Genomic DNA, 16,142 nt, shown 5'->3' on the forward strand with positions numbered 1-16,142 from the left:
TTTATAATGTACTGTACGAATAGCCATCAGAAAGTCTTCAAACTCTCTTTAAAGAAAAGGTGTCTCCTTCTGAAACAAGGCTCTCTGGTAGGCCAAACATTGCAAATAAAGTGGTTAGGCAAGAATTTAGTTCCTCAGAGGTATGTGTCTTGTGAAATTATGAATACAAAGGGGTAACGTGAGTAATAGTCTATAGCAGCATCTTTTGCAAAACTGCACTTGGCCACATTCAACTTTATGCCCGCTTGTTGGGGTCAGGTTAGCACCTGGTCCAGAATAGCATTATGCCCAGGAAGGGTCTTAGCAAAGATGAGAATGTCATCCAAATAACAACATGCACCCGGGTAGAGATAGAGGTGGAATGGCCACTTGAATGGTCCCTTACAATATGTGCTAACTACATATGCTAAACAATCTGATCCACCTTGCATTTTGCTGTGAAGCTGGGAGCTCCTTTTCCAGGCCTGAAGAAGAGCTCTGTGTGGCTTGAAAGCTTCTCTCTCTCACCAACAGAAGTTGGTCCAACAAAAGATATCACCTCACCCACTTTGTCTCTCTAAAATCTGTGCACAGTCAATTGTTGCCACTCTTCTTGTATATGGTCACCATAGGTGAAATCCAATCCACAGGCCCTTCCACCTTCCGAATGAAGCCATTAGCTTTCACGTGGTGCAATTCCGTTCAGATCTTGTCCATAAATGCAGGAGGTACATAATTTGCAGGCATGCAAAGGGCTTGGTGTTCAAATCCAACAGCAGAGACAACAGCTATCCCATGGACAGAATACCGTCAGTGTTAAATAAATCATGGTGCCTCTGAATGATACGTTGTGTATCCCCTTCTATTCTAGCTATTCTAGAATAGCTGGCAAAACTACTCCTCAGGTGTCCAAGCTGCAAGCACACATCATAGGATTATAATGGGAAAGGATTTGCAGTAGCAGCACCTTTAATAACGTTAAACTTTGCAGTCAAGGCTACACCTCTGTGGAGCATAGAGCTTCACCCATTGTCTGCAAATCATACAAATTCCAAGCTTTTATAACCACTGTTGTCAGGCAAATATCCAAATTATGAACTAACCCAGAGGGAAGAACGTTAACTTCAGCACCCCTATCCACCAAGCACTTCAGCAGTGTACCGTTATAATACAGGATTCCAGCTCCAGTGCCTTGCCACTTGAGGAGATTGTACTAAAGGAAACATCTGATCCCTGGTAAAGATGGTTTTGTGCGGCTCTACATTTACACTATGCACTGAAGGCTTCCTGTCTTCGTGAATCAGTGTATGGTGGCAGACTAACTTAAAGTGTCCTTCCTTCTCACAAGCCTGGCACTGAGCACTTCTAGCCGGGCAGGCCTGGAAATTGGCCAAGTGACCTGTACTACTATAGCAGAAATAGTGAGGAGCTGGCAACTTTTGCTGCTGAGGCCATGGAGCGGGAGTAGGTAGCGTTGTATGACTCTGGGCAATGGAAGCAGGAGAAGCAGGTAACGGGGACTGAAGTGTAGACACAAAGGTAGCAGCAGTCAGACATTCCAGCCCAAACCCTCTCAACTGCCTCACTCTTAATATTTGTGGCTTCAGAAGTTGGACGTCTAACATCTTCAGCTAGCGACCATTTGCTCAGGCAGTCACTGGCTATGCCAATCACAAAAATGTCCCTGAGCTTGATCATCATAACATCCCTGAATTCACAGTTAAGGGCCAACTGCCACAAATGACAAGCAAACTCACATATTGTTTTGCTGGGCTGCTGGTGAGCCTCAAGAAAACCCAAACCATTTTCCTTTTTAACAGAACAGAAGCTCCACTCACAACATATTTGTTGAGAAGCTGGACAGACACTTCAAAGGAAGGCTTGGGCTCTTTGAGTCCATCATAAATATCAATGCCATCACAACCTAAGCCGTTCTGCAGCAATGGTAATCTAGCAGCAACAGAGAGTTGCAGGATCTGCACATAGTTCCAAAAATTCTGACTAAAGTATCGCCAGTCAACAGGTGAAGGATGTGCAGGCAGCATAAGTAGCAGAATAGAAGCACTTGATGCCATAATTTTATGCTCTGATGCATCCCAGAATACAATCCCCAAAACACAAGGAAAATAAAGCAAGAGACACAGGCAAGTGGTCAATCAAAACATGTAATAACCAGGAAACAGTTAAGTCAGCAACAGTTTGAACAAAACATAATAACAGTCCACAATGACAGATATGTAGCAGCAGGCGCTGAGTAACTGCACACACCCAACACCAGGCACCCCTCCCCGCCCAGTCCCAGAAGAACTGGAACATTGAGTTCAGGGAGCAGGAACCAGGAAACAAACAGGAATATGGAGTAGGAAGCAAGAAGCAGGAAAGCAACACAAATAGACATCAGACATCATAGTAATGAAACTTATATCATTAATGTTTGTAAAGTGCTTTGAGATCCTTGTATGGAAGACACTACAGAAATGCAAAATTATTATTTGTGGGAAAGGTGGCAGGGGTGCCATTACAGATTTTGAGGAAGGAGGCAACTTTAACCGTGATTCCAGGGGCTGCTTAGGCACTTGAAAACTCTAGTCTCTTGGCAGATAACTTAGCAATTAGCTGACAGGAGCACTATATCTAACTCTTATATTAAAGAAAGAAAATTAAATGAATATTAGACCCACTCAGCTCTTATACTAACATGTTCTGACATCTTGTGGCAAGTCACTTAAGGGATACTGGTTAGGTTTAAAATTTTAATGTATATTCTTACTTTGTTACTAACTCTGTGGAGAGAGAGACCCCATTAGGACTGCTGGGTTCTATCTAAGCTCTGGGAGGGCAGAGGAGTCTAGTGGGTTACAGCAGGGGGTAGATACATCTGGGTTATATATAAGAACATCAGAATGGCCACACTGGGTACGACCAATGGTCCATCTAGCCCAGAATCCTGTCTTTCAACAGTGGCCAACGCCAGGTGCTTCCGAGGGCATGAACAGAACAGGCAATCATTGAGTGATTCATCCCCTGTCACTCATTCCCAGCTTTTGGCATCATCCCTGCCTTCCTGGCTAATAGCCATTGATGGACCTATCCTCCATGAACTTATCTAGGTCTTTTTTGAACCAGCTTATAGTTTTGGCCCTCACAACATCCCCTGGCAAAGAGTTCCATGGGTTGATTGTGAAGAAATATTTCCTTTTGTTTTGTTTTTTTAAATCTGCTGCCTAATAATTTTATTAGGTGACCCCTAGTTCTTGTGTTATGTGAAGGAGTAAACAACATTTCTTTATTAAAGTTTTCCATGCCATTAATGATTTTATAGTGTTATATCCTTGGGGGCAGCCGGTTTAGGAAGAAATCACTTGAGGCCAGACAGCAGACAGCTAACAAAACCACCATTTTATTTACAGACTCAGAGAACTCACCCAGCTGGCTGAAGCTGGCTGAGCTATCCCCTAATAATCTAACTCAGTTACCATAGGAACCAAAAACCATGACAACCAAATACACAACATAGACCTCTATCATATTCCCCCTTAGTTGCCTCTTTTCCAAGCCGAAAAGTCCCAGTTTTATTAATCTCTTCTCATATGGCAGCCATTCCATACCCCTAATCATTTCTGTTGCCCTTCTTTGTACCATTTCCAAATCCAATATATCTTTTTTGAAATGGGGTGACCACGTGGGCACCACAATTCAAGACGTGGGCATACCATGGATTTATATAGAGGCAATATGATATTTTCTGTTTTGTTATCTATCCCTTTCCTAATGATTCCCAACATTCTGTTTGCTTTTTTGATTGCCACTGCACATTGAATAGACGTTTTCAAAGAACTATCCACCATGACTCCAAGATCTCTTTCTTGACGGGTAACAGCTAATTTAGACCCCATCATTTTGTATGTATAGTTGGGAGTATATTTTGCCATGTGCATTACTTTGTATTTATCAACACTGAATTTCATCTGCCATTTTGTTGTCCAGTCACCCAGTTTTGTGAGATCCCTTTGCAACTCTTTGCAGTCAGCTTTGTACTTAACTATCTTGAGAAATTTTGTATCATCTGCAAATTTTGACACCTCACTTTTTACCCCTTTTTTTCAGATCATTCATGAATATGTTGAACAGCACTGGTCCCAGTACAGACCCCTGGGGGACACCACTGCTTACCTCTCTTCATTCTGAAAACTGACCATTTATTCCAACCCTTTGTTTCCCATTTTTTAACTGGAGCGCCTGGCAATGCTTTCAGGATCATCTAATGATCCTTAATTTAACTTAATGACAGGCCTTTTGTTATCTTAATCACCCTGCCTCTGTTTATAAACAAACTCCCTGCCCCAAGGGCGGAAGCTGAGAGCAGCACAGAACTCATCACATTCCACACTCAAGCTCTGTCTGGGGCTAGGACATGCGCTGTGAGCAGATTTCAGGTATGAAACTCTTGAGGGTGCAGTAGTCCTCCCCAAAATGGTAACACTGGAAGATATTTTTAACAGCTGGAGTCAAAATATCCTTCATGACAAGCTTCAGACAGACCACTCCCAAAGTAGACTTGTTAATATTGAGGCTATCAGTTTAATGGGACACTAAAGACTTAAAACCAGGTAAAGCAGGATAGGGACCATGTTGACACCTCCCTCACAGGGAGCCATTTATTACAATTTCCCAAAACCTCAAAACAAGCTTGCAGTTTCAATCAAAGTTCTAGGTAAAGATCTGGCAGCACGTATATCTTACTTTATCCAACCTAGCTATCCACCTCAATATGAATTGTCTTTTTTTTCATTATTAAAATTTTGCAAGGACCATGAAGTACTGTAGGTAAAATAAACTACAGGAAAACGATGACCAATGCCAGGCGTTCTGATATCATCACAAACCACTCAAGCTCTGCTCTTGTGTTTATTATGCTCAGAATTCCTCAAGTGTTTGCACAGCCTCATCTATTATGCCTCTTTAGTGCTTTCTTCTCTCATTACTACATTCATTATTTTTCTAGAGAACCCCATTCCCTTTGCCTTTTTATTACTTCTTAGTGGTGGTGCTCACAGCAATATCAAACTGATGCTGGCAATTAAGTGGCACCACCACCTGCTTGTTCACAACATCGTCTTCCACAGTGCTGCCCCTTCCTTAGCAAAGTGCCGTACCATATTAATAGCCTGAAGTCTCCTATCATTCTCCATCTGGGTGTCAGCTTCTTGCACCAGTGGGTGACCAGTCAGTTTCAAAGCCATGTTTACTGGCTCAGAGCATTTGTCATCTTCAAACCCAGCTTTGTAATTTGCAAATAGTGCTCTGTTTTAGCTCACAGGTCATGATGCTAACAAAATAGAGCGGTTGTCTGGGATGCTTTGATGTCATGAACAGGGTAGGGTCATGTATATTGAATATGCTGAAGAACATTAATACCAGTCAGGGGTGTCAGAAGAGAGAATTAATATTTTGTTTCATAGAACAATTCAGTCTTTTTTTCCCCACACGGCCACTAACGTGTTTTACCAATAACTAAATGCAATTAAAGTACAACTGCTTTGTAACATGGCCTGTACACTTTAGTAGGAGGATAGGCAAGGATGTGAGCAAAGCAAGCTCTGTACTCGCCATCCTTGTCAAAATTATACATCAAAGGCAGCCCAAAAATATATGCTTTTTGAGACAGCATTTGTTATTGTTTTGGCATACTTTATGTATTATATAGCACCATACACAGTGACAGGGCCATGGCATATACATAAATCAATTAATTAATTAATAAATAATAAAGCAAACTCTCAGAAATTTTAGGCAGTTTGGAGGTAGGGGCTGTGTGCACATTGTTATGTGGATACAGAGTTTCCACCCATTAACTATCATTTTAGAAGAGCAACTATTTTTCCCTGTAAAATCTCTCTCACATGTAGCAGAACTAGATATGATGGAACAAATTGTTCCTTCCATTGCCAATCTAAAGGGATTGTTCCCTCCCCTTCCCTACTTACAAGCCGTTAGTGATTGTGACGCCCAAGGTTCTGCACTTGGACAAAACAGTAGCCTGCCAGCTGAGATCCTGTACTGGACCAGTAGGCTTCATGTTTCTACTATTTTTTTTCTCAACTGTCCTATTGTTCACTTGTTTCTCACATTCACAGTCAACGTCTCCACCAAATCCAGCTGTAAAGTGAGGTAATTCTTACTTGGATTGCTGTGTCCTGTAGACACCTGCTGCGACTCCTAAAATAATAAAGAAAAGCATACCATGTATTATTTTTTTGGGTAATTTTTAGAGACAATAGACGTTTGAATGTAAGTTACCTTAATACTACCATACAGCTTTGTTAATCATTTATTCAGTCTAATCACAGAACATCATTTCCAACTATAAGAAGAAAATAAAATATTTCCTTGAAAATGCATTTACTCTAGCCTTTTTATACTTATCTCTCAACCATGACCCTTTAATAGTATATTTTTTTCTATTTTCACTATCAATCTCCAGCTTATTATTCACTTATTACTCCACCAGAACTCAAGGGGCTATTACTTTCTACCAGTCTAGGTGAGAAGACAGGCAAGCAGACAAATGATTATTTCTGAAGTTCTTGCCAATATCATTTCATAGGCCATCAGATTGTTCTGGGAGCAGCACAGCTAATCTTTTCTCCTCACCTCGAGGATCCCAAGTGTCGCGTCCATAATGGATCAGGAAATTGATACTCACAGCATTAGAGAATGGAAGTTTAGACCCTACTCCTGAGCCTAGTTCTACTATCTACTAGACATACTGAAATATTAGGTTAAAATAAAAATGAAACTAAATCAACACCTAGTTTTCAAAAAAAGTCTTGGCACAGTATCTCTGTAATCTCAAGCTAGTCTTCAGTGGACCAGCAGATACCTATGTATCAGAAGTGGGTTTGTAACTGAACTTCACAAAAACACCTAAAACATTTCTAGTGAAACATTTAGAACATTTTTGAAAAAAACTGATAGTCTGCCTTGCATTAACTCTTCCAAGTAGGTTTGTTCAAATTGGTTCTGTTTTAAATAATTCATTCAATTATGGGCTGTTTTTAAACTTGATATATGGAAAAGGTTGTAATGTATCATATGTACTAACATTATATTGGTACTGTAGATGTATTACTGTGTATTATTTATAGACTCTTGTTCTTTAGGTGCCTCCTACAATAGCTAAAGTTGGAATCTCGGTTACCATAAACATGACACAGCACTTATATCATGCATTTTTCAGTTTAGCAGTTTCTCTAAAAATACTTTGAGCACCTTGGACTGTGTCAACAAGGCTTTTTAACAAACATTTAGTCAACTTAATGGTTCTAAATCATTTGAAGTTTTTCCACCCTTGTTTTTTTTAAAATAATAAGTAAATATCTCTGACTGTCACTCAGGCTAGCCATCACTGGGCGGCTAAGCCACACGAGAAATAGATTATGAACTAGTTTAGGGAGGGCATTCCATATATATCTCCAATTATGTATGAAATAAATAAACTTTATAATACTACACCATTTATTGTGCATGCTGCAATTATGACAATAAAGACGGCAACATTGACAGAATAGGCATACATACCAATACATACATTATTTTCAAGGCAGAAAGATTTTCAGCTAAAACCTTGGTCCTAAGGGCAGTACTGAGCCAATAGATGGGCTCAAGGCAATAGACAATTTTTTATTTCCAGGCTAAATATGTCTTTAAGCTGCAGTTATGTCTGTAAACCTTTATTAATTATGTAAGAAAAAAAGCAATTGAGCCATTTATAGTTTTCCTAAAAAGCAAAAACATGAAGAAGCCTGGACATTTAAAGTTAAAGTTACTGAAATAGAATGAAAAATACAGAAATTCACAGTTAAAGTAACCCAAATAAACCTAGCTCTTTCCTTATCCCTTGCCCCCATGGATCTCTTCTTTCCTTCCCCCCCAGCTACTGTAGGCTTGGATAAGATTTTTTTGATGGCAATCTTAAATCCACTAAGGACCTGATCATGCTTCATTACAATTAATGGGAGTTTTTCCATTGAGCTGAATGGGAGCACGGTCAGACTTGTTAAGGGCTTAATCCCATAGCACTTCTCAGCAACTTCAACTTGCAATTAAGCCAGGGTCATTGAACTGGGGGCATTCAGAATCTTGAAGGGTCAGATCTTAAATTCACTCTAGCTGTGTAAGGGCTTGGCTACACTGGAGAGTTACAGTGCTGGTGGTGGCTTTACAGCGCTGTAACTTACTCCCCGTCCACACTGGCAAGGCACATACAGCGCCGTATCTCCCTGGCTACAGCACTGGCTGTACTCCACCTCGGCCTGGGGAATAACAACTATAGCGCTGCTCTTGCAGCACTGGGGTGCCAGTGTAAACAGTGATTAATCTTACTACGCTGTAACTGACCTCCGGAACCTTCCCATAATGCTTTTTAAGTAAAGATAACACTCTTTGTTTTGTTGTGAACTCGGGGCTCCCGGAGCTGCTTATCTAAAAAACAAACACAGCTACTGTTTGTTCGAGCAGAGGCAGGCAGGGGGATTCCTTTGGAATGTCCACAGCTAGTGTTTGCTTGAGGAGAGACGCAGCCCGGAGTGGGGGGGGGTCCGTTTTGGAGCAGCTGCTTATCTGGTCTGAAGGCTATTTGCATTTAGTGAATGAAAGTGGGGTTGGGGAAGGGGTCGAAACTTTTAAAATGATTGAAGGTTGGTGCTGTGTATCTTCAAGTCCTTAGAACTTGCAAGGCAGGGAGCTGACACAGTGTCAGCTCCAAAAATCCACTCTCTCTGTCTCCCCCACGCTCCCTGTCACACTCCACCCCACCCCCGTCTTTTGAAAAGCACGTTGCAGCCACTTGAACGCTGGGATAGCTGCCCATAATGCACCGCTCCCAACACCGCTGCAAATGCTGCAAATGTGGCCACACTGCAGCGCTGGTAGCTGTACAGTGCTGTACAGCTGCAAGTGTAGCCAAACCCTAAGTTGCCTGTGGAGTCAGGGATCTCCAGACTGCATGGCTTTGATTTGGAATTTGCATGTCTACAGTACACATCTGTTATTCACTGCCATCCTGCATACCGGAAATGACCTCACCACACATTAAGTGGTGGGGATCTTTGTCTGGCTCCTCAGAGAGGGTGTGTTGCCCCTTTACGGGAGGCTAGAGAGCCACAGACTAACCTACTACATGGAGGCAGCTCCATACCATGTCAGTTTCAGGATGCTGACCCATCCCCCCAGGTGACCAGATGAGAAGGGGACTATTTATTATTTATGCCCATGTCTTTTTCTGCAAAGCCCTCTTTTCACCTGGACCAGGCTGAGCAGATGCTTAATTTTTGTCCTGTCCTAAGAGGTTTATAGATCCATATATATAAGCTACAATCTATGCTACATCTCATAGTATGGCAACACTTTTTTACATTTTAAACTATTTACTTTGCAAGAATTGCCCCAACTATGATCCCTTCTGATGAAGAAATATAAAAGCCTGCATCCATTTGGTTTTTTTAGTATAATCTCAAAAAAAGCAGGAGCAGTTTGCTGTAGTGATGTGATGACAGGTACACTTGAATTTAAATGCTACTCTAGCATACAATCAAACTGTCTACCTTTCTAGGCATCATTTTTTTCAAATCTTAAAAGCAATTATATTTGGTAAAGGTGAGTCATTCACATCTGCAGTTCTTTTCTAATTCACCCGTTCTAGCTTTTTAAAATTAACAAGAATAAAAGAATTAACTGACCACCATAAAGATGAGATGACACCAACATTTAAAGCTTCTGTTAAGAATGTGCATGCAACACACTTGTGAAAATGGACTGGTTTTCTGAAAGTGGAGAAAGTGTTGCCCAGACACCACAATGATGGGTGACCTCATACAATCATACATAGCTACAAGGAAATGGAGTACCTGATCTGCTTTTTGAGACATATGAAATCACTGTAAAAATGAAGGAAAAGAGCCATGCAATCACCAGAATTTACCGTATCCTCTTTTCACACAACTGAGTAGAGAATACATGAACATGAAAGTTCTTTCTCACAAGCATCAAGCATGTTCTCATTTAGCAGATTTAATTATTCATTTAAACTTCATTTATTAAGATGTTTGTAATAAAATTGCAATACAATAATGCATAATCATTTGTACCTAACAAAGTCTCACAAAGATAGTAGAGGGAAAAGCATATGTGGCGTGTCATATATATGCACTAATTCAATTATCTTTAAAATTTGAAAAATGAGAAATAAAGGGACTCACACTGCCCCTTTCTAGTAAATTTAAGAGTATAGATTAATTCCACAAAGAAAATTCAAAATTAAGGATAAAATGGACCTTTATACCCTCTACTAGGTAAAGGGATGTTGCTGGTCTGCTTTCTTTAATGTACACTCATTGTGGTGAGGTGATGGAGGATGTCCAGTACAGTCTGTGTATTTCAGATTTGACACTGAATTTCCTTTCCTTGTGGATTTAACTTGGATCTTTACCATTAATGTAGGTTTAATTTTTATGCTGTGTATACAGTATATATATATATTTAATAATGATATTTAAAATCTAGTTATTTAGCTTTAATTTCTAGCATGATTCCAAATCCATCCTGCTACAATTTTGATAACTCCTGAAACTTTAATAGCCTAATTAAGAAATTGCAAGTCTCAAGCTGTCAGATCACTAATTAGTTAAGATATAGGTTAAAAGTAGTTCAGTATGTGTTAGAATTAATGATGCTGATATTCCATTTTTATGGAAAAAATGAGCAAAAATACTTTGTAGCCTTGCAAGGAATCCTACGAGTCCATAACAATGCTGGGGATCCCTCTACATTTCCCCTTCCACAACTCACAAATACCCTCAGCCACAGTGACATTCCCTGCGCTGAAGAGGGTTGGTATGCTCCTTCTTCCTCCGGAGTCCGTCAATACTGTGCCTTGAGTTGGCTGGAAGAGTCACTAAAAATAAGCTGTGCTGGTCTCACACCATTCCCACAGAGAATGAACAATCTGCCTTCAGCATCTCAGTCCCTGTATATTTGCCTAGAAGTAAGCAACAAAGCTTATATCCTAAATTTAGATCCCTCACTTGCCCTTGTGTTGCTGTTAGATTGCCAGGCACTTCTGTGTGAGTAATCCATAGTGATCTGGTATGGTTATAAATGTTTTATCAACATGAATTTGGGATAGCCACACTGCTCATGAATGTGGAAGCCTCTAGTGAATCATGCAGGTCATCCCAAATTCATGCTGATAAAATCTTTATACTACACAAGACCACTGTCTGATCTATGCATATGTCACATATGTTAGAGAAAATAAAATAACTAGTTTATGAATGTTTTAGAAACTTAAAAAAATAATTTAAACCACTGTATTTCTGAGCCTGCAAAACAGATGCCTTAGTTAGAACGTAACGATGGAGGCTCAGAGTAAACCATAGACATGCCTAAATGATTTAAAATATCTTTTCTATACCTAAAAATGGCATGAGTTAAAGCTCAGTATCTTGGACCCTTTCCAGGAATCAAGTCAGTGTTGGGTCTCATAGGGCATCTCCCATGAACTATATAAAGCTCCCATTTCTAGCCAGGCAGAGTTGTGAGATAATGGACTTCACAGTTGTGACATTTTTATATATAGAAACCATGTCACTGGTCCAGGACAAAATAACCTTGCCCGTCCTAGGCCTGGGGCAAGTATAACTTTTTGTGGGTGAAATTCCACTATGGTGGGAGAAGGAAGAAACATTTATTGATAGGCTGATTTTTAAAAAAATGGCGGCTCTTTGAAGTTGCTCAAGTATTTGGAATGTTAGAATAAGTCCCAGGGAAATGCATTAGCAGGAAGAGGGTAAATGAGAAGGTCAGAGGTGAATGATAACATCAGGATTCACATGGCTCTGCAATATAACATATGACTCTACAATTTATGTCTTTATTGCTATATATAGATATACACGAAGAAGAGTTATTTCACCTACATACACACATACTGTACTCTCTCTCTCTCTCTCTCACACACACACACACACACACACGGTGGTGATAGCCATGTGATAAATTGCAGAGCTATGTGCATATTATTTTTGCATCTCTAACCACTTCCCCTGCTGCAGTCCTCTAATTCATCTCCCATAGGACTTATTTTAATGTTCCAAACCTCTGATCAGCTTCAAATAAATGCCATTTTTTAAAAAAGCATCATGTCACAAAAATATTGCCTTCTTTTCCTTTTGCAATAGGACAAGGCTTTTGTTTTAATCCCAGATTTTTAAAAATTACAACACTATTATCCACTGAAAAGCTATTTCCCTGTAGGAAAATCTTAAAGGTTTCTTGACTACAAGATTATAATTTTCTTTCCCTCTGAGGCCTGTACAGTGGGCTCACAGTAACTAAAGGAGCTTGGTGTCACAGTTCAGGGCAATCGTACCAGTATTTCCCCCTTGTGGTCCACCTGTGGTGGGGCATTTGTCCCACACTGTCCTGTAAGGGGTTAATAGAGTTCTAGGCAGGCTGTGCAGAAAGCAGCCAATAGGAGAGGGGCTGCAAGGAGCAGCCAATCAAGGCCTGGCAGGCCCATATAAGAAGGGCTGCAGGGCAGAGCAGCTTCAGTAGCTGCCTGTAGCTGAGGAGGGAAAGTCAGGTTCCTAGCAGGAGGAAGGAGTACCAGCACCTTGGACAGATCAGGGGAAGCTAGAGAGAGCTCCTGGCCAGCTGCTAAGACTGGCAGGCTGAAGCTCTGAGGTAAGGGCGAAGAAGATGTTGGGGAGCATGGGGAAGTGATCCAGGGAATGAACTGGGGATTTGGAGGGGAGGCAGCAAGTGACAACCATCTACGGGGTCCCAGAGCCGGGACCCGGAGTGGTAGGTGGGCCCGGGTCCCTTCACCACTGAGGAAGTAGCCAGACAATGGGCTGCAGTCACCACTGAGGGAAGTGGCTGGACAGTGGACTGCAGGTCCCCCAGAAGGGGGGAGCACAGAGTGTGGCACAGCTGGAGGGCTGTGTCCTGAAGAGGATGCTGCGGTCCTTAGAGTGATGTGGGTCCTGGAGCAGAAGTGATGGCAACAAGACATCACCAGAAGAAGGCATGCTGGCGAACACAGCTAATCTCTGGGACAGCCAGCAGGAGGTGCTAGCATTGTGAGTCAAACTCCATCACACATCCACTCTAATCTCCGCAGGTATCACCTCTCCTGGGCAGAGACCCACATCCCCTGATTGGGATTTTTTGAGTCTGCTCAGTTCCCTGCCTACACTGTGATATCCGCAGCAAGCCAGATTGTGTAAATAGGCTGGTATCTGTGCTTTGCTTTCCTGCCAAAGGTTCTGAACAGCTGTAATTGCCAGCAGTCACAAGTTACTACACACATTTATTCTTAAAGTGAAAGCATCACAGAGAAAACATTAAAACAATAAAAGAACCAACAGACACGATAAAAAGCTTACAAGAGGTCATCCCAATTCCAACCCTGGGCTCTGGTAGTTTTACATCCTCCAAAACCCACAGCTGGGTTTTTCCTGTGGTTACGAGTTCATAACTGTCTCAGATTCAGAACCAACATGAATAATTCAGTCTTTACTTTTTACAGCTTGGGCCTGAAATCTTGGCTTCATGTAATAGGTGATAAGCAGACAAAGGTCCACTCCTCATGGCTTAGCTTGAAAAGGTGGTTTTCTTGAATATTTCACAGGAAATCCACTTCACGTGTATTGTCCCAAAAGTCCATTCTTGTCTGGCACGTTATGCAACATAGTCATTTGATCACCCAGGCCTACAGAAGTTACACAGAATCCTGGCCCACAATAATACATACACTTTGCATTAAGTACAAAGAACCTCAAAGATACTTAAATTTAATTCAATATGATTTTTCAAAGATATTGCAGGAAATTGCCATATCTGTCACAATTGGTTTCACCAGCAGAATATTACAAACAATACTTAGCACCAATAAACCTTTAAAAGCTTTAACTCAGGACTAAAATAGTTCTGGCATATACTTGTGGCATTTAAACAATACAGCAGGGATTGGCAACCTTTGGCATGTGGCCCTCCAGGGTAAGCCTGCTGGCAGGCTGGGCTGGTTTGTTTACCTGCATTGTCCGCAGGTTTGGCTGATCACAGCTCCCACGGTCTGCGGTTCGCTGCTCCAGGCCAATGGCGGATGGGGGAAGCAGCGGCCAGCAAATCCCTCAGCCCGCGTCGCTTCCTGTAGCCAGTGGGAGCTGCGATCGGCCAAACCTGCAGACGCTGCAGGTAAACAAACCAGCCCGGCCCGCCAGCAGGCTTACTCTAGCGCGCCACGTGCCAAAGGTTGCCAATCCCTGCAGTACAGGATGGTGTGATCTAAACGTTTTATTGGTCTGGGATAACTTACATAAATCACTAGTGACTTCACCACTTGTGAGTAGCATGGCTTTCCCAGACACACGTCAAAAACCTTTACAACACTCACTCATGTATTCTATCTTCCACACATGCACCTAGCAGTCTAGTTAGTGGCAGCACAAGGTTATTTGGGGATCAAAGTTGAGGGTGTATATTGAGGGTGGGGGAGATGGGTTTCTAGACTATAAAGAGTTTCTTACCTTGTTTGCAAATGGAAACTTGCTCTGTTCCACTTTTCCAGGTGTGTGAATAGCTGAGAGTGGTGGAGGCCAAGAATGGGTCATCTCCTGGAAAATAATATTGTAAACTATATTTAAAAAGACAATATAATATGAGACAATGATGATGACATACTAGTAGTAGAGATTTCTGGATAGTGGCATATATACATAATTAGGGTATGTCTACACTACCCGCCGGATTGATGGGTAGTGATCGATCTATTGAGGATCAATTTATCGCGTCTAGTGTAGACACGATAAAATTGATCTCCGATCACTCTGCCATCAACTCCGGAACTCCACCATGGTGAGAGGCGGAAGCGGAATCGACGGGGGAGCGGCAGCAGTCAACTCACCACCATCCTCACGGCCAGGTAAATTGACCTAAGATACGCCGACTTCAGCTATGCTATTTGTGTAGTTGAAGTTGCGTATCTTAGGTCGACCACTCCCACTCCCCCCAGTATAGGCCTAGCCTAACTTTCTGCAGATACATTTTAGTAATTTCTAGGATACATTTAGTTTATATATAATCTAGTCAATAAATTAGTTACATTATTTATTGCAGATTGTTGGGTGCATTTTTTAAAATGAGTTTGATTTTTTTTTTATGGTTAATGTTTTTTGAGTGCAAGAAGTTTGATTTTCTGATGAACTGCACCCCAAGCTTCAGTCATGCAATTTATTCTGTGAATGGCCGAGAACACATACAAGTTGGTGAGAATAAGAGAAACACAAAATGGATTATTTCCTTACTTGTAATAAAAGGAACAGAAATTTCAGTTCATGACCAAGTAAGTATGAATATGGACTAATCATAACATGGATCCTACTGTCTGGGCTTGGATGATAAAGGTTGGAGGCCTGAACTTGTTAATAGATTAATAGATTCCAAGGCCAGAAGTGACCATTGTGATCATCTAGTGTGAGCTCCTGTATAACACAGGCCATAGAACCCCAAAATAATTCCTACAGTATATCTTTTAGAAATAATATTCAATCTTGATTTAAAAATTGTCAGTAATGGAGAATCCATCATGACCCTTGGTAAATTGTTAAAATGGTTAATTGCCCTCACTGTTAAAAATTTTATGTCTTATTTCTAGTCTGAATTTGTCTAGCTTCAACTTCCAGCCATTGGATTCTGTTATACCTTTCTGTGCTAGACTGAATATATATTTGTTTCCCTTGTAGGCACTTGTTGACGGTATTAAAGTCATGCCTTTACTTTCTTTTTGTTAAGCTAAATAGGCTCAATCTATCACTATACATCATGTTTTCTAATCCTTTAATCATTCTCATGGATCTTCTCTGAACCCTTCCTATGTATCAACACCTTTCTTGAATTGTTGCACCAGAACTGGACACCGTATTCCAGCAGTGGTCATAGAAATGCCAAATACAGAGGTAAAATAATGTCTCTGATCCTACTTGAGATTTCTCTGTTTATGCATCTAAGGATAGCATTGGTCCTTTTGACCACAACATCGCACTGGGAGCCCATGTTTAGCAGATTATCTACTACCAGCCTGAAAATCTCTTTCAGAGTCA

General features: G+C 41.1%; 1 protein-coding gene across 2 annotated transcripts in view; it reads right to left on the minus strand.

The window, feature by feature from the left end:
* Nucleotides 1–16,142, minus strand: part of AFF3 (AF4/FMR2 family member 3) — a 480,216-nt gene that overhangs the window by 175,243 nt on the left and 288,831 nt on the right. For both annotated transcript variants that reach the window (XM_045005798.1, XM_045005808.1), the window contains exons 5-6: nt 14,571–14,657; nt 6,162–6,198 (exon numbers count right to left, since the gene is read on the minus strand). In XM_045005798.1, coding sequence (XP_044861733.1) covers nt 6,162–6,198; nt 14,571–14,657 — 124 coding nt within the window. The remainder of the gene's footprint in view (nt 1–6,161; nt 6,199–14,570; nt 14,658–16,142) is intronic.

Source organism: Mauremys mutica, chromosome 1, assembly GCF_020497125.1.
Source record: "Mauremys mutica isolate MM-2020 ecotype Southern chromosome 1, ASM2049712v1, whole genome shotgun sequence".
NCBI lineage: Eukaryota > Metazoa > Chordata > Testudines > Geoemydidae > Mauremys > Mauremys mutica.